The sequence below is a fragment of the Mustela putorius genome, unplaced genomic scaffold (genome assembly GCF_011764305.1).
Source record: "Mustela putorius furo isolate JIRA1106 unplaced genomic scaffold, ASM1176430v1.1 tig00003853_pilon_pilon_pilon, whole genome shotgun sequence".
Taxonomy (NCBI): domain Eukaryota; kingdom Metazoa; phylum Chordata; class Mammalia; order Carnivora; family Mustelidae; genus Mustela; species Mustela putorius.
In genome coordinates, this window is record NW_025422005.1 from 71885387 (window position 1) to 71910849 (window position 25463).

General features: G+C 34.9%; 1 protein-coding gene across 5 annotated transcripts in view; it reads right to left on the minus strand.

The window, feature by feature from the left end:
- COL24A1 (collagen type XXIV alpha 1 chain) overlaps positions 1-25463 on the minus strand; it is a 411639-nt gene that overhangs the window by 146757 nt on the left and 239419 nt on the right. For all 5 annotated transcript variants that reach the window (XM_045064804.1, XM_045064802.1, XM_013056205.2 and 2 more), the window contains 5 exons: positions 24955-25008; positions 23559-23612; positions 14876-14929; positions 14543-14587; positions 14378-14422 (listed from right to left, as the gene is read on the minus strand). In XM_045064804.1, the coding sequence (XP_044920739.1) occupies positions 14378-14422; positions 14543-14587; positions 14876-14929; positions 23559-23612; positions 24955-25008 (252 nt within the window). The remainder of the gene's footprint in view (positions 1-14377; positions 14423-14542; positions 14588-14875; positions 14930-23558; positions 23613-24954; positions 25009-25463) is intronic.

The window sequence follows — 25463 nt, forward strand, 5'->3', positions numbered from 1 at the left end:
CAGCATCATCTGCGGGAAGCAGTGCAATGCTGGCACTTGCTGCCTAATGATATGTTTACAATAGCCCCCCCCCCCCCCACAGCACTCTGGTGGAACTGACTGCCTTTCTCAGTCATGCTTGCCTCAGTCCCAGCACGACAGCACATATCTCTGTTCATACCACATCTCCCAACCAGAGAGTCTGGCAGAGCCTCAGTTCTGGTCTCATTTCACAAGCAGACCAGAGCATACCTAGTTAAAACTTACCACATTCAGGCAAAGAACCAAGCACTGTCCACATTAGACAAAAGGGGCCTCTGCAGATGGCTGGCCTGAAGGATAGAGCAGCCAAAGCACAACAGCAGAGGACATACAGCACGGACTGGAGAAACTCCCTGAAGTGCCAGGCTCGGGTACTACATGAGTTCTTTTTCATAAGGCCATTACTTTCAGAAACAGATGACATAACTGGCTTTTCTAACACAGAGAAGAAGGCAGACATTTAGACAAAATGAGAAGACATAGGAATTTATCGCAGATGAAAGAACAAGATAAAATCATGGCATGAGATCTAAGCAAAACATATATAAGTAACATTCCTGATGGAGAACTTAAAGCAATGATCATAAGGATACTCACTGGACTTGAGAAAAGAATGGAAGACATCAGTGAGACCCTTACCACAGAGATAAAGTTAAAAAAAAAAAATGAATCAGAGATGAAGAGTGCAATAAATGAGACTAGAAACATACTTGATGCAATGAATATCACTTTGGAAGAAGCAGAGGAACAAGTTAATGCCCTAGAAGACAAAATAATGGAAAGCAATGAAGTTGAACAAAAGAGAGAAAGAATTATGCAAAACAAGCATACAGTTATGGAACTCAGTGACTCCATCAAATAAATAACATTTGTATTACAGGAGTCCCAGAAGAAGAAGAGAGAGAAAAGGGTGCAGAAAATTTATTTGGAGAAATAATAGCTGAAAACTTCCCTAATCTGGGGTAGGAAACAGACATCCAGATCTAGGAGGCACAGAGAACCCCCATCAAAATAAAAAAAAGCAGGCCCACACCAAGACAATTACTAAATTGCAAAATTTAGTAATAAATAAAAAAAATCTTAAAAGCAGCAAGACAGAAGAAGTCTAATTTAAATTACAAGGGAAAACCCATAAGGCCAGCAGGAGATTTCTCAACAGAAATTTGGCAAGCAGGAAGAAAGAGGCATGATGTATTCAAAGTGTTGAATGGGAAAAATCTGAAGCCAAGAATACTCTTCCTAGCAAGGCTATCATTCATCATAGAAGGAGAGATAAAGAGTATCCTAAATAAATGAAAACGAAAGGAATTCATGACCACTAACCCAGCCCTGCAAGAACTATTTAAAGGGACTCTGAGTGAAAAACCAAAAGTCACAATATGAAACACAAAATCAGTAAAAATGAATATTTTTGTAAAAAATTAGTCAAGGAACTCAGAAAAAAGGATACAAAATATAACAACATATACCTAAAACATGGGAAGGACAGAAGAAAAAAGGGGTTCAAACTTAAATTACCATCACATTAATACAAACTTCTATATGCAGAAGAGGTTATTTATAAACCTAATGGTAATCATATATCAAACACCAGTAAGATTCATGCAAAGAACAAAAACAAAGAAATTCAAATATATCACTATCAATATATCAGCAAATGATGACAGAGAGGAAAGCAAGAGAGGATCAGAGAAAATCTCTAGAAACAATTACAAGATAAGTAATAAAATGACAATAATTATGAATTTACCAATAATTGCCTTGAATGTAAATAGATTAAAGAATCAAAGACAGAGTGTCAGAATGGATTAAAAAAAAAACCCAAAACCAAGACCTATGTATATGCTGCCTACAGAGACTCATTTTAGACCTGAAGACATCTGCAGATTAAAAGTGAGGGAATAGAGAAATATTTATCATGCAAAAGGATGTTAAAAAAGCCAAAGAAATAATACTTGGACACTACATGGACAAACTAGACTTTAGAGCAAAGACTGTACCAAGAAACAAGGAAGGACACTATATAATCATAAAGGAGATAATCCAACAAGAAGATATAACAATTGTAAATATTTATGCACCTAAAGTGGGAGCACCTAAATATTTGAAAAGATAACAAAGATAAAGGAATTAATCAATAATAACACAATAACAGTAAGAGACTTTTAACACCCCACTTACATCAATAGATAGATGATCTAAACAGAAAATCAACAAGGGAACAATGGCTTTGAATGACACACTAGACCAGATGGATTTAACAGATATATTCAGAACATTCCATTCTTAAACAGCAGAATACACATTCTTTTCAAGTGCACATGGAACATTCTCCAGAATAGATCATGTATTAGGTCACACACCAATACGAGAAAGATTCAAGTTATACCATGCATCTTTTCTGACCACAACACTATGAGACTAGAAGTCAATTACAAGAAGAAATTTGGAAAGGTCAAATACATGGAGGTTAAAAAACATGCTACCAAACAATGAATGGGTCAGCCGGGGAATACAAGAAGAAATGAAAAAGTACGTGGAAACAAATAAAAATGAAAACAGAATGGTCCAAAACCTTTGGGATGCAGTAAAAGCAGGCTTAAGAGGGAAGTGTTTAGCAATACAGACCTACCTCAGGAAGGAAGAAACATCTCAAATAAACACCCTAACCTTATACCTAAAGGAGTTAGAAAAAGAGCTCCAAAGCCTAAAGCCAGCAGAAAGAAAGCAATAATAAAGATCAGAGTAGAAATAAATGATATAGGAACTAAAAAGACAATAGAACAGATCGATGGAAACAGGAGGTGGTTCTTTGAAAAAAAAAAAAAAAATCAGTAAAACTGAAAAATCCCAGCCAAATTTATCAAGACGAAAAGAGAATAGGCCCAGATAAATAAAATCACAAATGAGAAAGGAGAAATGACAACCAACACCACAGAAATACAAATAATTTATAAAAGAATATTATATAAACAATATGCCCCCAAAATTGGACAATCTAAAAAATGGATAAATTCATAGAAACAAATAAGCTATCAAAACTGAAACAGGAAAATACAGAAAACTTGAACAGACCAGCAACCAGCAAAGAAATTGAATCAATAACCAAAATGTCCCCCAAAGGTTTCACTTACTTGTGGAGCATAAGGAATAACATGGAGGACACTAGGAAAAGGAAAGGAAAAGTGAATTGGGATAAAACAAAGGGGGAGATGAAGTTTGAGAGACTGTGGACTCTGAGAAACAAACAGGGTTCTGGAGGGAAGGGTGGTAGGGGGATGGATGAGCCTGGTGGTGGGTATTAAGAAGGTCATGTATTGCATGGAGCACTGGGTGTGATGCATAAACAATGAATCTTGGAGCACTGAAAAAAATAAAATAAAATAAAGATGTTAAAAAAAAAATCCCCCCAAAACTAACATCCAGGACCAGGTAGCTTCACAGCTGAATTCCACTTAAAGAAGAGTTAATACCTATTCTTCACAAACTATTCCAAAAATAGATAAGGAATGAAAATCTCCAAATTTATTCTGTGAGGCCAGCAATACCCTGATACAAAAACCAGATAAAAACACTGTAAAAAAAGGATCTTAGACCAATATTTCTGCTGAACATAGATGCAAAAATCCTCAACATAATACTAACAAATCAAAACCAACAATACATTTTAAAAATCATTCACCACCATCAAGTGGGATTTATTCCCGGGTTGCAAGGGTGGTTCAATATTCATAAATCAGTCAACATGATACATCACTTTAATAAAAGAAAGGATAAGAACCAGATGATCAATGCAATAGATGCCGAAAAAGCATTTGACAAGTACAACATCCATTCATGATAAAAACCCTAACAAAGTAGGTTTAGAGGGAACAAACCTCAACACAATAAAGGCCATATATAAAAAATCCACAGCTAATATCCTTATGGGGAGAAACTGAGAGCCTTTTCCCTATGGACAGGAACAAGACAGGGATGTCCTCTCTCATCACTTCTATTCAACACAGTACTGGACTCCTAATCATTGCAGTCAGCCACCACAAAGAAGTAAAAGATATCTAAATTGACAAGGAGTAAGTAAAATTTTCACTATTTGCAGATGACATGATACTATACATAGAAAACACAAAAGATTTTCACCAAAAAACTCCTAGAACTGACAAATGAGTTCAGTAAAGTCACAGGACACAAAAATCAACATACAGAAATCTGTTGTATTTCAATACCCCAATAATAAGGCATCAGAAAGAGAAATTAAGAAATCAATCCTATTTACAACTATACCAAAAACATAGGATACCTAGGAATAAACCTAACCAAAGAGGTGAAGGACCTGTACTCTGAAAACTATAAAAGATTGGTGAAAGAAATTGAAGACGACAAAAAGTAATGGAAAGACATTCCATGCTCATGGATTGGAAGAACAAATACTGTTAAAATGTGAATACTATACAAAAGCAAGCTACACATTTAATGCAATCACATCAAAATACCAACAACATATTTCACAGGGCTAGAACCAATAATCCTAAAATTTGTACAGCACACAAAATAGACCAGATACCCAAAGCAATCTTGAAAAAGAAAAGCAAAGCTGGGGGCATCACAATTCTAGACCCTCAAATTATATTACAAAGCTGTAGTAATCAAAGCAGTATGGTACTGGCACAATAATAACCATGTGGATCAACGCAACAGAATGGAAAACCCAGAACCCATAATTATATGGTCAATTAATCTGCAACAAAGCAGGAAAGAATGTCTGATGGGAAAAAGTATCCTTACTAAATGGAATTGGGAAAACTAGATAGCAACCAAAAGAATGAAATGACCACTTTCTTACACTGTATATAAAAATAAATTAAGGACTGAAATGTGAGACACAGAACCATAAACACCCCAGAAAAGCACAGACGCAGTAACAGTCCACTTCTTTGACACAGACTGTAGTTACATCTTTCTAGATATGTCTCTTGAGGCAAAGGAAACAAAAGCAAATATGAACTATTGGGACTTCTTCAAAATAAGAAGTTTCTGCACAGCAAAGAGAACAATCAACAAAGCTAAGAGGAAACCTAAGGAACGGGAGAAGATATTTGCAAATGACATATCTGATAAAGGATTAGTATCCAAAATATATAAAGAACTTATAAAATACATAAAGAACTTATAAAACTCAACACCCCAAATAATTCAGTTAAAAAATGGGCAGAAGACATGAATCGATTTTTAAAAATTTTTTTTACTTTTTTATTAACATAAAATGTATTATTAGCCCCAGGGGTACAGGTCTGTGAATCGCCAGGTTTACACACTTCACAGCATTCACCATAGCACATACACTCCCCAATGTCCATAACCCCACCACCCTCGCCCTACCCTCCCCCCTCCCCGGACCCTGTTTGTTTTGTGAGATAGATTAAGAGTCTTTTATGGTTTGTCTCCCTCCCGATCCCATCTTGTTTCATTTAATGAATCGATATTTTTCAAAGAAGACATACAGATGGTCAACAAATACATGAAAAGATGCTCAACATCACTTATCATCAGGGAAACACAAATCAAAACTACCATAACTACCTCACTCTCGTGACAGCCAGAATGGCTAAAACTGAATATAGGAAACAAGGTGCTGGTGAGGATGTGGAGAAAGAGGAAACCTCTTGCAGTGTTGGTGGGGGTGCAAACTGGTGCAGCCACTGTGAAAAGGGTATATGCTATGGTGAGCACTGTGAACTGCATACGACTGATGAATCACAGACATGTACCCAGAAAACAAACAATACATTATATGTTAATTAAAAAAAACAGTATGGAGGTTCCTCAAAAAGTAAAAAATAGAACTATCCTTTATCCAGCAGTCACACTACTAGGTATCTACCCAAAGAATAAAAAAATTAATTCAAAAATATTAATTCAAAAGTTTGTAACAGGATTACCTATAATAGCCAAGATACGGAATCAGGCCAAGTATCCACCCACTGATGAATGGATAAAGAAAATGTGGCACATACACATACACACACACACACATACATACATACCTATACATATTTGTGTGTGTGCATATATATATATATAAATTATATACATTTATATATTTATTTCATTCTTCAAAAAGAATGAAATCTTGACATTTGCAATGACATGGATGGAGCTAGAGAGTATTATGCTAAGTGAAATAAGTAACTCAGAGAAAGACAGATACCATATGATTTTACTCATATGTGGAATCTTAGAAACAAAACAAGCAAGCAAAGTGGCGGGGGGGGGAAGAGAGAGACAAATCAAGAAAGAGATTCTAAACTATAGAGAACAAATTGGGGGTTACCAGAAGGAAGATGGAAGAGGTATGGGTTAAACAGGTGATGGGGATTAAGGAGTGCACTTATGATGGGCACCTGGTAATGTATGGAAGTGTTGAATCACTAAATTTTACACCTGAAACTAACATTATACTGTATGTTAATTAAGGGAATTGAAATTAAAAATTTTAAAAAGCTTTCTTCATTTTTAAAGTTCAATAATATTCTATTGTATATATATATTACATTTTGTATATCCTTTCATCCATCAGTGGACACTTGGGTTTTCTACCTTTTGGCTATTGTGAATACTGTGCCTGTAAACACTATAAAAGTGTTAGTTTCTAAGTCCCTGCTTTCCAATTCTTTGGGTTATAAATCTAAAGTGGAATTGATGAATCACATAGCAATAGTATGTTTAACTGTTTGAGGAACCACCAAACTGTTTTCCATAGTAACCTCACCATTTTACATTCCTGTCAGCAATGTACAAGAGCTCCAGTTTTTCAACATCTTTGCCAATGTCAGTTACTTTCTGTGTGTATACATGTTTTGCTTTGTTTTTCTTTAATAACAGCTGTCCTAATTGGTAAGAAGTGGTATCTCATTGTAGCTTCAATTTGTATTTCTCTAGTGTCTAGTGAGTGATACTGAGTATCTTTTCATGTGCTTATTGGCCATTTTTATGTTCTTTGCAGAAATGTTTATTCAAGTCCTCATTTTTTGCTCATTTTTTTTTTCATCAAGTTGTCTTTGCTGTAGTTGAGTTGTAGGAGTTCCTTATAGCTATCACTATTCCCTATTTAATTCTGGCTCATACACAGAGACAATGATACAGAATTTTTATACCTTTATAATTTTATACCTTTATAATTTTATACCTTTATACTTTTAATATTGATTAAAATGGTTTCTTTCTCTAAAAATAACAATCTTGTGATATGTTAGTAAGTATAACTTATGTCCTTAAAACCTGGTAAGGCACAGAAGTCTCGGAACCAAGCTGACCAGAAATGACTAAAACACTCTAATATCCTTTATTTTCCTCTATTTTTACACCATGCCATCCACAGTACCATTAAATTGAGTCTTAGAAGTGGGGGGATATTCTAAAATGGTATATAAAACTAAATCAAATTCTAAATTCTCTTTGATTATCCCATTTAAAGATTTACTGAGAATGTACCATGTGCCAGACACTGATGACTCTTAATGATATAGAAAATACTGCCATTCTCTATTTGCTATTTGTCTGTTTTATATTATTGACCTTGAGAAGGCTGGCAAATATACAGTGGTCAAAATCACTATTTTATATTAAAACTAAAAACTAAGAAAAATATGATATTAAATTGGAAGTAAAGATATAAAATATTTCTAGCAACATAAAACTTTCTAAGTTATAGCCATTAATGCTATATTTTTCTGGTTAAGGAAAGGGTGGTATATAAAATCGCAAACTCACACCTGACTAAGGCCTTGTTTTAAATGCCATCCATTCACTCCAGGCTCCAATATTAAGAGAAAGGATCAATATAAATGTTCCCTTTGTGCCTAATAAACCAACTGAAACATACAGCAAAAATTCAGAACCGTGAATGTCTGCTTGATTTGTTTTGTAAACTACTTGTACACAATGTCAAACTTGATACATACTTTTAATGATGTTAATGGTGCATAAATGCTGTTTGCAAAGTTATGAAATGATCTAAATGGATCTATTTATTTTTATTAGAGACAAAGAAGTAAAGCACAAGCTGGTACAAAATAAAAATCCCCTTTAAGGCTTTTCAGATAGTATTGAAAATATATTCTTCGTAGTGGAACTTCTTGCTCTATGACTTCAAACCAGCAATTATGATAATGATGCCTGGGAGAATAATGATTATTGTGGTTACTATGTAGTAAGAACCTATGCCAAGCACATAATGATCATCATTTGATAGAACTATAAAAGTTATCTCATTTTATTTTTATTTTTTAAAAGATTTACTTATTTATTTGAGAGAGTGAGAGTGTGGACATGTGGGGGGCACATGTGGGGTGGGGGTGGGGAACAGAAGGTGAGGGAAAGAAAAATCCAAGCAGACTCTGTGCTGAGCATAGATTCCAACACAGGGTTTGATTTCATGACCCTGAGGTCAGACCTGAGCCAAAACCAAGATCTGGATGCTTAATCAACTGCGCCACCCGTGCTCCCCAAAAGTTACCTCATTTTAAAGACAGGAAAAGTGAGGCTCAGAGAGGTTAAATAATTTGCATAAAGTCAAAACAGCTATAAGTGGTAGAACCAGTGTTTAACTTCCAATGTCTGAGTCCAGCGTCATGCCATCCACTATACTGTCCTGTGTTCTACTGATTTCAACAAGAAATCAGACATTCAATGACTCTCCCATTTACAGTAATATATGGATAATCTTCAAAGCCTTTTTATGGGAATAAGCAAGGGAGCCTGTAAGTGTGTTTTCATTGGAGGATTATGAAAACTGTGTGCCTTGTTATCTAAAAAGGAAGAAAGAACAGAGTTAATACTATATGTTTTTTATATTGTAAAGGTTATGAAATAAATGTTTCTTAAGTATTCTGAGCTACTCCAGAGAAAACTACTTAAAGAAGAACAGTTAAGAGTTTCCACTTCCAATATTAGCCAAGTAGCTCCTATCAAAACCATCTATATAGGGATAACTATAAATCCAGGACAAAATATTTTTTAAAAATCTGAAAACAATGAAGAAAGACCACAAATAGGTAAAACTCAGAATGGAGAGGTCTACATGTAGAAGAAAGGAATGGCACTAAGTAAGTGTCTGATTTTTTATTTTAAATGTGGCTTTTAGCCAGAAAGTAAGCTATGTAGGATTATTAAGAAAAAAGGAGGATAGAAACATTCAGTCTTACTGGCATGGAGAACTAGAGGGTAGAATGTGGAGTGGCCACAGCTGCTGGGAAGTGAAGGAAGAAAAAGCAAGAGAGGAGGAAGCTCAAATTCTGCATGTAAACTCTGCTTAAATCTCTTGCTGACATTTCAAGTATGTGTTGATATGATAGACAACTAGCATCCTAGCGAGGCCTAAAAGAACTGGACAGAGATTTTAGCAGTCATTTACTACAGAGGAGAGAGAAGTTGGAGTTTGAAAGCAGCAAAGTGAATAATTCACCAAATCAAAAAACAAAATGAATCAAAAAATACTCTTTGAGTATTTACTCTTGGAGTCTCTAGAATGAATCATTCAAAATGTTCCAGAAAATACGGGCACGTGGGTGGCCCAGTCAGTTAAGTATCTGACTCTTGATCTCAACTTAGGTCTTGATCTCGGGGTCTTTTGTTCAAGCCCCTTATTAGGCTCCATGCTGGGTGTAGAGCTCCCTTAAGAAAAAAAAAAATCACTACAGCAAAAACTGATGATATACTATATGTTGGCTAATTAAAAATAATTTAAAAATGTCCAAGATATAATTCAAAATTACTGGACAGGAAAATTTTCCCATATTCAAAAGAAAAGGCAATTAATGGAGACCAAACTCAAGATTACCCAGATGTTAGAATTAACCCCATAAAGATTTTAAAGTAGCTATTATATATATGCTCAGTAATGTAAATAAAAAATACACTTAGGATGAATAGACAAATAAGAAATCTCAGAAGAACATCATCTATAAAAATGGAAATTATGGAACTGAAAATTAAATATCTGAAATAAAACTTAAAAATTCCCTATCATAAATAACATTTCAATGAACAGGCTTAAAAAGTGAGTAAAATAAGAGTTAGGTTATCTAATTAAAAAAAAAAAAGAAAATGGGAAAAGATTAAAATAGGAATGAATAATGGTTCAGGGACCCGAGGGATGATATCAAAATGTTGAATATATATTTAATTAGAATCCAAGAAGGAAAGGAAGAAGACAGAGTAGGAAAAAAATTTAAATAAAAGTTGAAAAATTTCCATATTTAGTGAAAACAGAAACTTACACACAAAAGAAGGTCAGCAAATGCAAGCTGAATAAATGTAAAGTAAATCCATTTAGACACATCATAGTCAAACTACTAAAAGTCAAAAGTAAAGAGAGAATCTTGAAAGCAGCCAAAAAAAAATGATACATTACATGCAGGAAGAATAATGATACCAATAAATATGGACTTCTAACTGGAAATAACTGAGGCCAAAAGAAAATGACATGTCATCTTTATAGTGCTGAATGCAAACAAATAAAAGAAAACCCTGTTAGCCCAGAATTCTATAACCAGTGGAAAAAAATGATTTTGCTCATATGCGGAAACAAAATAAACAAGCAAAGGGGGGAAAGGGGGAGAGCAAACGAAGAAACAGGCTCTTTTTTTTTTTTTTAAAGATTTTATTTATTTGAGAGAGAGAAAATGAGAGAGAGAGAGCATGAGAGGAGGGAGGGTCAGAGGGAGAAGCAGACTCCCTGTGAGCAGGGATCCCAAAGCAGGAACTGGATCCAGGACCCCAGGATCATGACCTGAGCTGAAGAGAGTTGCTTAACCAGCTGAGCCACCCAGCCATCCAGAAACAGGCTCTTAACTATAGAGAACAAAGTGGTGGTTACCAGAGGGGAGGAGGGGGGTGGTGAGTTAAATAGGTGAGGGTGATTAAGAAGTGCATTTGTGATGAGCACAGAGTGATGTATGTAAGTGTTAAGTTACTATATTGTACACCTGAAACTAATGTAACACTACATGTTAACTAACCAGAATTAAAAACTGAAGAATTCATGTAAAACAAAAAAATAAAAGTGAAATAAAGATGTCCTCACAAATACTAAGAGAATTCACGACTAGCAAAACTTAACTCTAAGGAATCTAAAAGAAGTTCCATAGGCTTCAAGGAAATGATACCATTTGGAAATGCAGATTACAGAAAAGAGTGGAGAAGATCAGAAAAAGTAAATGCAAGGATAATTTTTTTTAAAAGCCCACTACTTTCCCCCTAAATACCCTAAAACACATATTTCATTTACAGTAAACAAAAAATATTTTATTTATAATAAAGCAAAATTTTAACTTTTTAAAATGGGTTTATAACACACATAGATATAATACACAAAAATAATTACAGCATAAACAACAGGATGTTGGTGGTGAATGGGTCTATATGGTTTCAAGTTTCTTACAATTATTTTAAGTATTACTATATTAACTCTAAGTAGACTTTTTGGAAAGTTAGGATATATATTGTAATCCCTAAACCAGCATCTGGCAAACTACAGCCCTAGGGGTCAAATCTGAACCAGCACTTGTTTTTACAGAAAATGTTTACTTTGTCCTGACCTAGAATAACCACTTGAAAATAATAGCTCAAAAAAGTGTAACTAAAAAGCCATTATCTAAATTAAAATATGGTGCTCAATGCCAGAAGAAGACACTGAACAACAACAGCACCACTACAATGGAAGAACAATTATAAAGTGGTTGATCAAAGAACAACCAAATTGATAATTACATTAAATGGATATGGAGCAAACACTAACTAAAAGGTAGAGATTTTCAGAATGAATAAAAAAAGAAAGGCCCAATTATAAGACACTCATTTTAAATACCAAAACACAGATGGGTTGCGTGTAAATGAATGGAAAAGATAAGCCATGCAAACTGCAAGGATAAGTAGCCTGGAGAGGTTTATTAACCAAATAAAGCCAATTTCAAAAACAGTATTATCAGGAATGAAAAGTATTACCAGAGATATGGAGGAATATTTTGTCAAAATAAAAAGGGTCAGTTCATCAGGAAGACATAATAATCATAAACATGAACTCTAAAAATAGTGTTTCAAAATACATAAAGCAAAATTTGACAAATTTAAAGAAAGAAACGTAGAAAAACAAAATCATAGTGGACATTTAACACCCCTAACTCATCTACTGAAAGAATATCTAGATTTCTAAAAAAATCATTAATAGTTATGGTTTTTATAAGATTTAGAAATCTAAAAAGAGTTACCCAGGTTTTATCACCTTAATAACATGGATCATGGCCTTAACTCTTAAGTCAGATCTACATGTGGATGGAAGGCAAGTATAGGAAACAGAGTTGGCCCATAGACAAATGCTGGTTACCTTGACACGCTATGTGTTAGCATTTTTTATTTCATACCTGGCTTTAGAATTATAATTTAGAGATATCTCTTTATTTTATAGACAAGGAAAATACCATCCAGAGAGCTAACCCATTTAATCAAACTCTATAGCTATTAGGAGCATGTACTGGAGCAAAGGTCAATCAGGCCTTCAATATATCTTTCTATTATACAGCACTGCCTGCTAGTCAACAGTTGCATGAATGATTAGAGACAATGTGGAGGATCAAACCAATCTCAATTTCTTGGATTGATTGATCCTAGCTTCTGTAAAAAAAAGTCCATTTCAGTTCAGTCAAGAAGAAGGGGACAATGTGGGTAGGGGGCCATATAAACCTCAAAAACTACTATCAACTTATGATTTAATGTACGACCCATGTCATCCACTAAAGTAAATTTACTCAATGTCCTGCCTTAAGCCATGGTTACAAAATGGTTCTAATGTCTTTTATTTGATTGAGGAAGTCAAACATCACATTTCACATTTATCTAGGCATATCTAATAGGCTGCAAATGAAAGTAAAATTCTTTTTAAATTTTTTTTTATTTTTTATTAACATATAATGTATTATCAGCCCAGGGGTACAGGTCTGTGAATCACCAGATTTACACACTTCATAGCACTCTCCATAGCACATACCTTCCTGAAAGTAAAATTCTAAGGAATGTCAACAATATGAGTAAGTAATTTTACTTCTCTAGGCCTCCTTTCTCTACAGTAAAGAATGACCATGATGAGCTTGGAAATTTTCTACTCATTGCCACGTATTTTAACAATGCAGCAAAGTGAAAAGAATATACAGAAACACCATTTGCATTGATATAACAGAAACCCAGATGATGAATATTAATACTCAAAGAATTTTGGGGGGGAATGACTTCAATGGATAACATTGTCACAGACAAATTCTTTCCCTGGATGTAGTCATTTTTCTCCTTCAGGTCTCCGGTATTTGAGATTTGACCACTGTCAAATATAACGCCGTTATGGGAAACAACAGGCAGGGGGCAGCAGATTTCAAAGAGGAACAAGTAAACAGTGACAACTATAATAGCAGAAAAAAACATTTTTCTCTTATCTTTTTCTGATTCTTCAGTTGCCGTCTATTTAAATTATTATTTAATTTTATAACTTTAAATTGTATATATAGATATGTATATAATAAAGCAAGATGTCACTACAAATTATAAAAATTATGATTCTAAATAAAAATACATGAGATGTACGAAAGCTCACACAATTAAACTTATGTATTCAAAATTTTATATAATGTACTAACGTGTGTATACATATGCATATGTGTATCTTTTTGTGTGTGTGAGTTTTTTTTTTAAAGTATTTCTTCCCTTCATTGGGGAGAAATACTTATTAAAAAAAAAAGAAAAAGATACATATATGCATATCTTTTTTAGCTGACAATCTTCTGCTTGTTTCTGCACTATGGCCATAAAAAAGAACTTGTTGCCATTCAGGGGAAAAAATTGTATACTTCTGAAAAGATGTTTTGATAGTAGGAGAATATCTAGCATTGTGTAATATTAAAAATTCTTAGAGCAGTGGCATGGAAAAGCATGGTGACACACACAGAACCACATTCCAAGGGTCCAAAGAATATTCCAACAGAATTAAAATGAAAGTAGGCAAGAAATTCCTTGTTATGTTAGCTTTATTCATATTCCATTATTTTTATATAATATCACACCATTTAATTATAAGATGGATTTTATAGAAAAACTAATTATACCAGGGTAGAGTATAAGCATCAGCTTATAAACAGGTAGCACAAGGGCCTAAAATGATTAAGCAGCTTGCACAAATAACCCGTCCACCTAAAGACTGAAGGAGGAAAAGAACTAGTACTCTTTCAGTCTAATGTACTGATAACAACAATAGTTGTGCCAGAGAATAAAACGGAAAAAATTTATTCTAGCTTAATTATTCTTTATTACTTACTGGTTTCCCTTGAACTCCTCTCTCTCCAGGGTTTCCAGTCTTACCCTACACAAGGAAGAAAATGTGTGAGTCCCCTAGCTCCTTCACCAAATATTAACCACACACCAAGAAAAACAGGGAAGATTTTATCTATTTATCTTTAATGTAAAATGTTTTACTACTTACAATAAGACCATAGGGCCCTCTTTTTCCTTGATCTCCTTTTTCACCCTAACAAAGTATCAGTACCAGAGGAGTTAATAGGAATATGGATTATGGTTTTACACGTGCTAGCATATACTGACATACAAGAAAATAAGACATCAAGTATATAATTCAAGATTCAAAAGAAAGTATTTGTCTGTGTAGAGTAAAAATTTTATGTATGTTTCATACGTTTACTAAGAGAAAATTTAGAACTACACTTTCGTAAGAAAATATAACAGTTTTAAATCAGGTAGAACACCTATGGGCTCAAAAAAACATAATGTGTATGAAATGAAAAAAATCAGTATTTACCTTGGCACCTTGTATACCTTGTTCCCCTAAGAGACCGTCTGGTCCTCTTGGTCCCTAGGGATGGAAAAAGTTCTATTGTTAATTTGAAATGTTATTATTATTATTGATTACGGTTATACATCCTCACAAATGAACAGACTGTTCTTGACAAATTCCTCTGCTTCCTTCTATACCATGACCACAGAAAAGGATACAGCCGGATACATGGATGAACCTATTTGTTGTTTGTTTTTTTTTAAGATTTTATTTATTTATTTGACAGACAGAGATCACAAGGAGGCAGAGAGGCAGGCAGAGAGAGAGGAGGAAGCAGGCTCCCCGCTGAGCAGAGAGCCCGACGCGGGGCTCGATCCCAGAACCCTGAGATCATGACCTGAGCCGAAGGCAGAGGCTTTAACCCACTGAGCCACCCAGGCGCCTCAAGACATGGCATTTTTAGGGCTAAAAGGATTCAAAGGAGGAAGAGAACTTTCACATGTCTATATAAGGAATAAAGGTATCATTTTGACAGTTGGAGATCATGCTCTAAAAGGAACTCTGGACAGAGGGATAGGATAAGAAAAGGGTACAGAGGCAGGAAAGAAGATACCCAAGAAAGAAAAAAGTAGTTTGTTTAGCTGGTTTATTGACTACAAGTAGTATTTCTCAATATTTCTAACTAAGTATTTTCTATATTAAGAAATAATTGTGGAAAGCCTGGGACTTAAAAGGTCAAAGACTGGAGTTTATATTTAAATCAATAGGTAATGAGAAGGAACTGAAGACTTCTTTTTTTCTTTAAGATTTTATTTGTTTGAGAGAGAGAGCCCATGCCTGTGCACTCAAGCAGTGGGGAGGGGCAGAGGGAAAGGGAGAAGTAGACTTCTCGCTGAGCATGGAGCCAGACTCAGGGATCTGGGCCTCTGGGATGATGACCTGAGCCGAAGGCAGATACTTAACCAACTGAGTTACCCAGGTGCCCCTAGAAGGCCCTGAAGATTTCTATACAGAATAGTGATACAAATTTCCCAGCACAACAGGCTCCTTCTCTTTTCTCCCACCTGAGGTCAGCTTGGTTTAGCTTTATATTCTTACTGCTTACTGTAATAGGACTCTTTTCCTGGGTGTTCTTATGATACTGCATTCCCTGATCCTCTTAGGCACATTCAGGGTATTAGAGAGAAGGTTCACACTCCATGAGATCTGTAGCTCTACTGGTCATACTAAAGTTAAAGCCATAGCTCTAGCTCTTCAATCTCAGTTTGTATTGAAGGTACTCAAGGACCTGGCCCTACCTTCTTTGTCCTATTTTCCCATGGAAGACTATCAAGCTGAGTTTCAGTCTTATTGTGTAGAACGTTGACTGTCAAGTTGAGGAATATGGATTCAATTTAGTAGGTAAGAGAGTGCTATTCATTTAATAAACATTTGCTGAGTGCCTATTGTAAGCCAGCCATTACTTGAGGCACAGAAGATACAGTGGGGAGAAGAGACACATCCCTGAACTCATAAGCAATCAAATAAATACCTAAAACTATAAAATGACAGTGAGTAGTCAAATGTAATGAAGTAAATAAAGGAGCTTAAGGGATTAGAGAGAATTCAAGATGGGGAGCCCTATTTTAGAGAGGGTAGTCGAGAAGCCTCTCTAAAATGGCATATAGGCAAGATCATTCTGACAGAAGAATCTACAAAGGTCCTGAGGTAGGCACATGCTTGGAATGATTGACAGTTAAGTAACTGAAGAAAAAAACAGGAACAGTTATTAAAGGATGACTTTGAAGTTTTAAGTGCAAAGATCCCTCAGGACCTCATTCTAAACATAATCTTCACCTTAAAAATTCAGCAGCCTATATTGATTCTCTTTCTCTGTCATCTTATAAGCCCATTCTCCTCTTTCTGCCCTGTAAGAAAATACTTTAAAAAATTTTTTGGAGTTATAACAGAAGGTGGCTGAAGGAGTATGAAAAGGAACGAGTGTTGTCCAGTGACAGATGGCAGCTACTCTTGTGATGAGCATAGCATAACCTAGGAAGTTGTTAAATCAGTATGTTGTACACCTGAAACTAATGTAAGATTGTGGGTCAACTATACTTCAATTAAAAAAAAAAAAAAAGGGAATAGATGATCAACATTCTTATCAACACAGCAGAAAACAAGTGAGATCTAGACTGAAAATGTGTCCACAGGGAATTAGGCACTTAACACTTTTGAACCTGAAATCTCTATCTTGCTTGGATATTTTATGATAATAATTAGTAGAGTGATGACAGCATTAATAGCAAACAAACTGGAAGCGTAGGCTTGCTTGGGTGGAGAGGGAGAATGAAGCGAACACAAGGAATGTGATTCTAAACGATCAACCACAATGAGGCAGGTATCTCCAAGGCTAGTGCTAGAGAGTGCAAAGTCATTCTGTCTAGGTTTACTTTTTTTTTAATTTTTAAATTTCTTTTAGATTTTATTTATTTATTTGACAGAGAGAGAGCACGCACGAGAGGGAGCGAGCGCGAAAGAGCACCAACAGAGGATACTGTAGGCAGAAGGAGGGAGAGAACACAGAGCCTGATGCAGGGCTTGATCCCAGAACCCATGACCTAAGCCAAAGGCAGACACTTAACTGACTGAGCCACCCAGGTGCCCACATTCTGTCGAGGTTAAAATGGTAGCATCGAGGGGCACCTGGGTGGCTCAGTGGGTTAAAGCCTCTGCATTCAGCTTAGGTCATGATCCCAGGGTCCTGGGATCGAGCCCGAAATCGGGCTCCCTGCTCAGCGGGAGCCTTCTTCTGCCTCTCTCTGCCTGCCAATCTGCCTACTTGGCATCTCTGTCTGTCAAATAAATAAAATCTTAAAAAAAAAAAAAAAAGATTGTTTGGTCTAAAGATGGCAAGTATCTTTTCTTATATAAAATCAGATTAAGTGGCTTCCCAGATACATACATAGAAAAGACTGAGTCTAGGTCAGGAGGAAGATCTCAAAATCAACTGCCAGTTTCTGCTTCTGAATATAAATCACCTAGTGTCAAGGCTGAACTAGTGCAAACTCTGCTTTTTTCTGTTTTTTTAATATGAAGAAACGGAAGCCTGCAGATATAAGCTGCCTGATTCATATGATGTCTAAATGTATAAAGACTTTAAATAGTTATGCTTTATTAAGTTTATGATATTTTTTCAAATGTTAGAAAGAAGAAAAGGTTAATCCTGTTAACAAGTGAATTTAGATTGAAAAGGGGACCTGAAGTTTAGGGGATGTTTATAAAATGGATATGAAACATTTATAATTAAAGTGCTGATTGGCATTATAACTGAAAGGAGCTCCCTTTTTTGCTCTAAATATAGCAATTGCATTAATTAAAGGCAATAAAACCTAAGGTTGCTGGTTAAGAGGTTAAGGCTGAAAGAACTCTAAGGAAGCTTAATGCTCTCTATGTTTCAGTTAAGGCTAAACAAGCTCTAAGACAGACCAACAGCATTAAAACAGGCATCTAATTGGGCATTAAGTTATTTTTTTTTAATATCTGCTTTAAAATATCTGATTATCAGGGCACCTGGGTAGCTCAGTCAGTTAAGTCTCTGATTCTTGATTTTGGCTCAGGTCATGATCTCAGGGTTGTGAGACTGAGATCTGTGTTGGCTTCCATGCTGGGCGTGCAGCCTGCTTCAGATTCTCTTTCCTTCTCCTTCTGCCCCTTCCCCCAACTCATGCACATGTGAACTCAATAAATAAAATAAAATAAATTAAATATCCAATTATCTATAAAGCTGTTGGAGAATGTATGCTAGCTAAATTAAAAATCTGATCTTTTCCTCATCATCTGTAAGAAAAGTTAAAGTTTGCTATGATAAGTGGCTATTAGTAGGTTCTAAAAACTGGAATAAAGTCTGGTACCTCAAGTATATAAATTAAGCATATTTCATAAAATAAGAAGAACTTGAATTATAGGTAATAGTCTTAAAGAATTAGCAAAATTCCTGAATAGTCACATAATCCTAGAAGTATCAGATGATAGGAGACAAAACCACTACTGTATATAAATTCTACAATTAAAAAAAAATTATCATTAACACTAATATAAACTGCATACTAGCTTATGTAGGAAGCTTTTATGAAAATTACAAGTCCATCTCTATAATGCTTATAATCAGTTTTAAAGAGCTGAAGCATCTATGAAAAAGAAACAACCCTTATTCACAGAACAAATGTCCTTCTAACTTGGATTCAGTATGTTTCTATTTCCTTTTAACCACATCCATCTTCGCTTGACCCTTCTGTTAATTTAAAATTACCCAGATGCCTAACTAAGTATGTCTAGCAGTCTGCTCTGGCTATCGATTGATACCGCTGGGACAAAACTTTCCCTTAGACAGAAACTATTATCTGTGATTTTGTGGGAAAAAAAAATCATTTCATTCTACTCTTGTTATAAACTTTTTCAGGAGAAGAAACCACACAAAAAGTTCTTCTCTTATACTTGGTGTACTCTAGGTGGTACTCACATTGAATCTAAATGCAATGGCTGGTTTCCCAATATGGTATGCATTTCCTCGAAGAAGCCACAATTTAGAATTTTTATGGTCATATCCAGTTTCCATCTTGCATACAGAAATCTTAAAATATTTCTAATACAGTTATTTCAATCTTTTTTCCTCATTTAAATATTAAGTAGCATAGAATAAAAAATTACTCAGTTGTATGCCTCTATACCCTCCTTCCCGAGAAAGGGTACAAAATCTGAATTTGTCTAATGATCGAAGGCACAATCCATGGGCAAGAAAAGAGATGTTAACTTTGCTCAGTGGGTCATCTCTCCTGTCAGGGAAGCTGGAGATAGGACACAGAAGCACATACTGGAAAGACACCAAAGGATGAGTTACCTAGCCCCAGTGAGTTAAATGTGTGCATGAGGGACAGCAAGTAAAGTTGTGCCAATTCCTAGTGACCCCCAAATGCTAAGCCATCATCTTACTGGTACTGCAGTAGAGAATCTGCTAGCCTGTATTTTCTATATGGTGGATGTGATTGTATATATTATATTGATTAGCTGTGGCATAATAAATTGTATTACTACACTTAAATGACTGTTCTTCAGCCAAACTTGGCAGGTAAAAAAAAAAAAAAAAGCTTAGAGTATGTAGGATAAATAATAATACTTTAAATTCATGCCGGATCTCCCACCTAGGAATCTCAAACCATAGGAATAATACTTTCAGCCAATCCTGCTCTTTTTCAGCTATGTAAGAAGTAGGATTATACAACCTTCACAAAGCAGGTGAGACAAATATTCAATATATTAATTTGTTTAAGTTGTTTGCTGAAATGGCAGACTTTGTTGTTTGCCTGAGCTTTTTTTGTCCTCTGGAAAAGTACCAATGTTGTACAATATTTCAAAAGCCACTGGGCTGTAACTAATTGAATAGTAAAACCCATGTGGTCCAGATCTGAAAGATCATTACTCTTGAATCCTCCATGGTATGAGGAGAATGCTTGACAAATGATAAGAAACCAGTAAATGTTAGACAGTTGAGTGACAGACGGATGGGCACGCAGACCCCTAGGAGAATGTCCTGTTATTGATGATGTTCACATGGCCATGTGATAACAATGGAAGTCACAGGTAAAACAGTAATAAGCACTAGTTCCATAATGATAATTCTCGGTGCGATCTCCAGGTCAATGTGTGTAGGGCACAGCTTCCTTTCCAGTGTACTGTGACACAGTTGTGTGTCATGAAGTGTTTACAGATGTGCTGGGAAGATCAACCCCCTCAGCCTTTGGGGTGAGCGGGAAGAGCTGGAGCACAGAAACTTCCAGGCAGATACCTTTCCATTTATCTCTGTGGGTTAGACATGTAGTCTTTTTTTTTTTTTAATTGAAGAACACTGGGAAAGATGGACCTAGCATATTGATACCACATGTGTAGGGGAGAACAGATTAAGAAGAAGATAGTAGAAACAGGAAGACATTAGGTGACATCTGGGATGGAACTTTATAATAATAAATTCTTAAATATTCTGGTCTTCAGTTCTTTTTGTATTCTCAATGTTCAGAAATTGCCTGAAATATTCTCCTGCAAAGGAAGTGTTTTTGTACTAAACAAAGCCTTTATTTCTAAATCAGATTTCTTTTTTTTTTTTTTAAATATTTTATTTATTTATTTGACAGAGAGAAATCACAAGTAGATGGAGAGGCAGGCAGAGAGAGAGAGGGAAGCGGGCTCTCTGCTCAGCAGGGAGCCCGATGCGGGACTCGATCCCAGGACCCTGAGATCATGACCTGAGCCGAAGGCAGCGGCTTAACCCACTGAGCCACCCAGGCGCCCATCTAAATCAGATTTCTTTGTTTAGAAAGAACTGAATGAACTTTAGGTAACTGTGAAAAGCCATTTTGGGAGAGAATCAGTAAAATGTATTTGGAGGATAAGAGGAAAACAGACCATTGAAAAGATAACAGTTGAGGACAAAGTGGCAAATCAGAAAAGGATAACGATCTATTTGACTAATGAGTGGGTAAAGAAGATGTGGCGTGGATATACAATGGGATATTACTCAGCCATAAAAAAGAATGAAATCTTGCTATTTGCAATAAGGTAGATGGAACTAGAGCATATTATGCCAGGTGAAATTAGTCCGAGAAAGACAAATATCGTATGATCTCACCTCCATGTGGAATTTAAGAAACAAAACAGATGAACATAGGGGAAGGGAAGAAAAAATAAAAGAAGATAAAAACAGAGAAGGAGGCAAACCACAAGAGACTCTTAACTATAGAGAACAAACAGGTTGCTGGAGGGGAAGGTGGTGGAGGGATGGGTTAGCTGGGTGATGAGCATTAAGGAGGGTACTTGATGGGCTAAAATAGTACTGGATGGTATATATAATTGATGAATCACTAAATTTTACTCCTAAAACTAATACTACACTTTGTTAGTGTTACATTAACAAACTTGAATTTAAAGAACACCTTAGAAGAAAAAAAAGGGGAGGGGGAGAGAAGGATAACAATTACCCAGGGATCATGGGGAGTTTAGAAAACCATAGAGCCAATGACCTTTCTGTATGACTTAGGAGAAAACACAAATGGTCCAGGAGAATTCTTTTTTTCTTTTTTTTAAAGATCTTATTTATTTACTTATTTGACAGAGAGAGATCACAAGTAGGCAGGAGAGGCAGGCAGAGTGGGGGGTGGGGAAGCAGGCTCACCGCTGAGCAGAGAGCCTGATGTGGGGCTCGAGCCCAGGACCCTGGGATCATGATCGGAGCCAAAGGCATTAACCCACTGAGCCACACAGGTGCCTGGTTCAGGAAAATTCTTGTTTAGTTAGGTACATGGCTTCTATAAGACCTCAATTACTTAATTAACAAAAGGCAAAACATTAACAAAAAGTATTTCCGCTTTTTTTCAACTGCATAAAACTGGTTGAACTTTCTCACTTTGAATAATACAAAGCTGAATAAACACATTGGAGCTGATGAAGTACTGAATGCTGGCAAGGTACAGACCACTAAATGAATAAATTATTATTTTAAATTTCACTTGGGCTAAAATAGAAATGGCCATCAGGATTATTCGTAGATTGTAAATCTATAACCCAGTGAGGAAAAGAGTTTTTCAGAAAAGAAATAATAATAAAGACAAATTTGCTCTCTTTCATCAATCTTCACTTAAAACACAGGACATGATACTGAAGTTATTACTTCAAACTGGGCATTCTTAACACCTTTCTCCCATTTGCCAACTTCAAAAATGAGGTTTTTGTTTTGTTTTTAACTTCTGTTAGTTGGACACCATGTTCTTAGAAGTTAGCCCTAAAAATCAAAGTAAAGCCAAGGGAGAAAGGAGAATTCTTACAACCCACATATTCAGATTTATCAAGAAAAAAAAATGAAAAACCTCCTTCGTATTCTGTATGGTGTCGAATAAGCACAGGACTGGGAGATAGGCACACTAAGGTTTGAATGCTGGTTTTGTCATTTCTCTCTGTGTGCCTACAGGCATATAGTTAAATTCCCTGAGTTCTGTTTTCCTCAGCTATAATATCTAAGATGATACATCTTCTTCAGGTAGTTCTAAGTATTAAGTAAGGTAACAGATGTAAAGTTGCCTGACATGTAATGGACATGCAGTAAATTGTGGCTCTTATTTCTTCAAAGGAAAAAAAAAAGGATTTAATGTTTAAAAAACTCAAAGATTGAAAGATTTCAAATTTAATTCTTATACATAATCACCAAACAATGATGATTATATCACTTCTGATTTATATTTAATTAACAGTCATCCTGCATTTGTCTTCATTCCATTTCCTATTGCTCTTATTTTGTCATGTTACTATTCCTTGCTCTGTAAGTCTCTTGGGAGTAGAAAAACAGTTTATTTAAACATCTTCACACTTATAATTCTCCCAAAGAATGGAACTGGAAATTGAGAATGTGAAAGAAGAGTTCTATATGAATTAGTAAAATTTGTAAAACATAAAATGGAAAAGTATGGTTTTATGTGTACAAATGATAACAAGTCACACTTTAATTAATGCAGGTAGTTAGTTCATCTAATATAATGAAAACAAGGAAAAAGCCAACAATATCTAAGCACAATCTGAAGACATAGAGCTATTTTTATCGATCACATCACTATTTGTGAAGTTTTTTTTTTTTTTTTCTATTTAGGTTAATGTATTAGGTTACTTCTTCCATTAGATAACTTACTCTTTGTCCTTTAGGACCTTGACTCCCAGGTGGTCCTCTTGCCCCCACATGACCCTACTCATTGAAAATTTAAAAATCAGTTACAGAAGTCACAGAAATGTTAGCAAAATAGCAAAATATGACATGTAATTCTCCTTGGGAATTCTTAAAATAAAATTGATTAATCTCCTTTAAAATTTGCTTTATTTATGAAATAAATGCCATACTTCCCTCCCCCCATTATTCTGCTATTCTTCCCTTTCCAGGTATTCCAACTAGTTTTCAGGAGGAACCAACCCATGGAGTGACAGTGAAAAGAGAAAAATAAATAGCCATTCAGCCAGTCTGACTAGTTTAATCAGCTTGGTCCATCAAAAAAGCAATGGCTGTTGCTGAAAGATTTCTTTCTCATTATTCTAGATGTTAATGATAATTACAAGAGTAATAGAGTTTTTTTCCTGTTACAATGAAAATGTCACAAATTACACCAAATACGTCACAAATAGATGTAATGAAGATTTAGTTGTCTACTTATTACTAAGTCAATTACAATGAGTTTTTTAGACTTGATAGTTTTTCATAAAGACTTAATTATAAAATAAAATCTATTTATTTATATGACATTAGGTAGATAAAAACAGTGAACTTTTATAGGATTGAAGATTTATTTATTATCTTATGTGAGTAAAAAGATTGGCAATCATACCAATCTACAGTTTGGCAACTGTACCAATCTCAGTCTTCCTAATTTTAGAAGTTAATAACATGCCTATCAAAGTACTGGAAAGCCAAGGCTTTCTTCAAAACAAGAGCTTCACAAAACAGCATAAACCATTTCTGATAACAGTTCTATTTAGGGGATTATTAAAGCTTATCTTTTTCATATTTAAGTTGATAATAATGACCAAATTTTGATAAGCAAATTTATTTCTTGGAGTCAAGATTTGATTACCTTTCTCTATATAATAAATGGAGTATTTTCAAAACTCAAGTTTTGGTCAATAAAGATATATTTTTTTCCTGACTTTTATCTGGTCATTTGAGAATACTTCTAAATTTCTAAGAAAAATATTGTAACTTATTTATGTTTTGTTTATCCATGCTCGCATGTACACTTGATTACTGACTCTGTTTTCTTATATGTGGTTTTTCAAAAGAAAGTTTAAATTTCTTTTTGTTTTAGGCTACACAATTATACTGATTATTAAAAGTAAATAATATAGCAAGTAGCGGTGAGAAAGTTTAAGATACCATGAAATATTCTAGAGTGTTTTACATTGAATGAAGAGAGAAGTAGCCTCCATCAGTTTATACATTACTTATTTTGCCTAAGAATAAGAAGTTTTTTTTTATTAAATAAAACATAGATTTAAATTTAAATAGACATTGAAGAAGGGAATATAAAGACTTTACTCACTGGTAATCCCAGTGGACCAATGGGTCCTGGATCCCCAGGAGGACCTGGATATCCCTATAATTTGAGTAAATATGAAAGACATAAAGTTTCTATCATATCTGATTATTTCCATTGAAGACAAACCAGTAAATTATAAATAGTAGTAAAAGTGATAATGTAAATAAGATCTCTCTTTCCTATCCAATATATAAAAGGTAATGGGAAATGTACTACAGTTAGAAATAAGACATGATTATACAGAAGCTGTATATCCTTTTATTAGTAACTCTGCCTAGAAAAGAAATTTGCTAACCAGAATCACATATTATAACCTATTGAGAAGAGAATATTCATCTTATCTTTCTGTAGGTTTTGTTATGTTATGAATAGATACTATATTATCTAGATTATGAAGCCTTTTCATTGTCAGAGGCCAGAGAATTCTGTAATTAAGGAATGTGAATGTGTATAAATACTCTAGAGCTTGTTAAATTTTAGAAGGAACACACCCTTTACAGCATAATTACTAA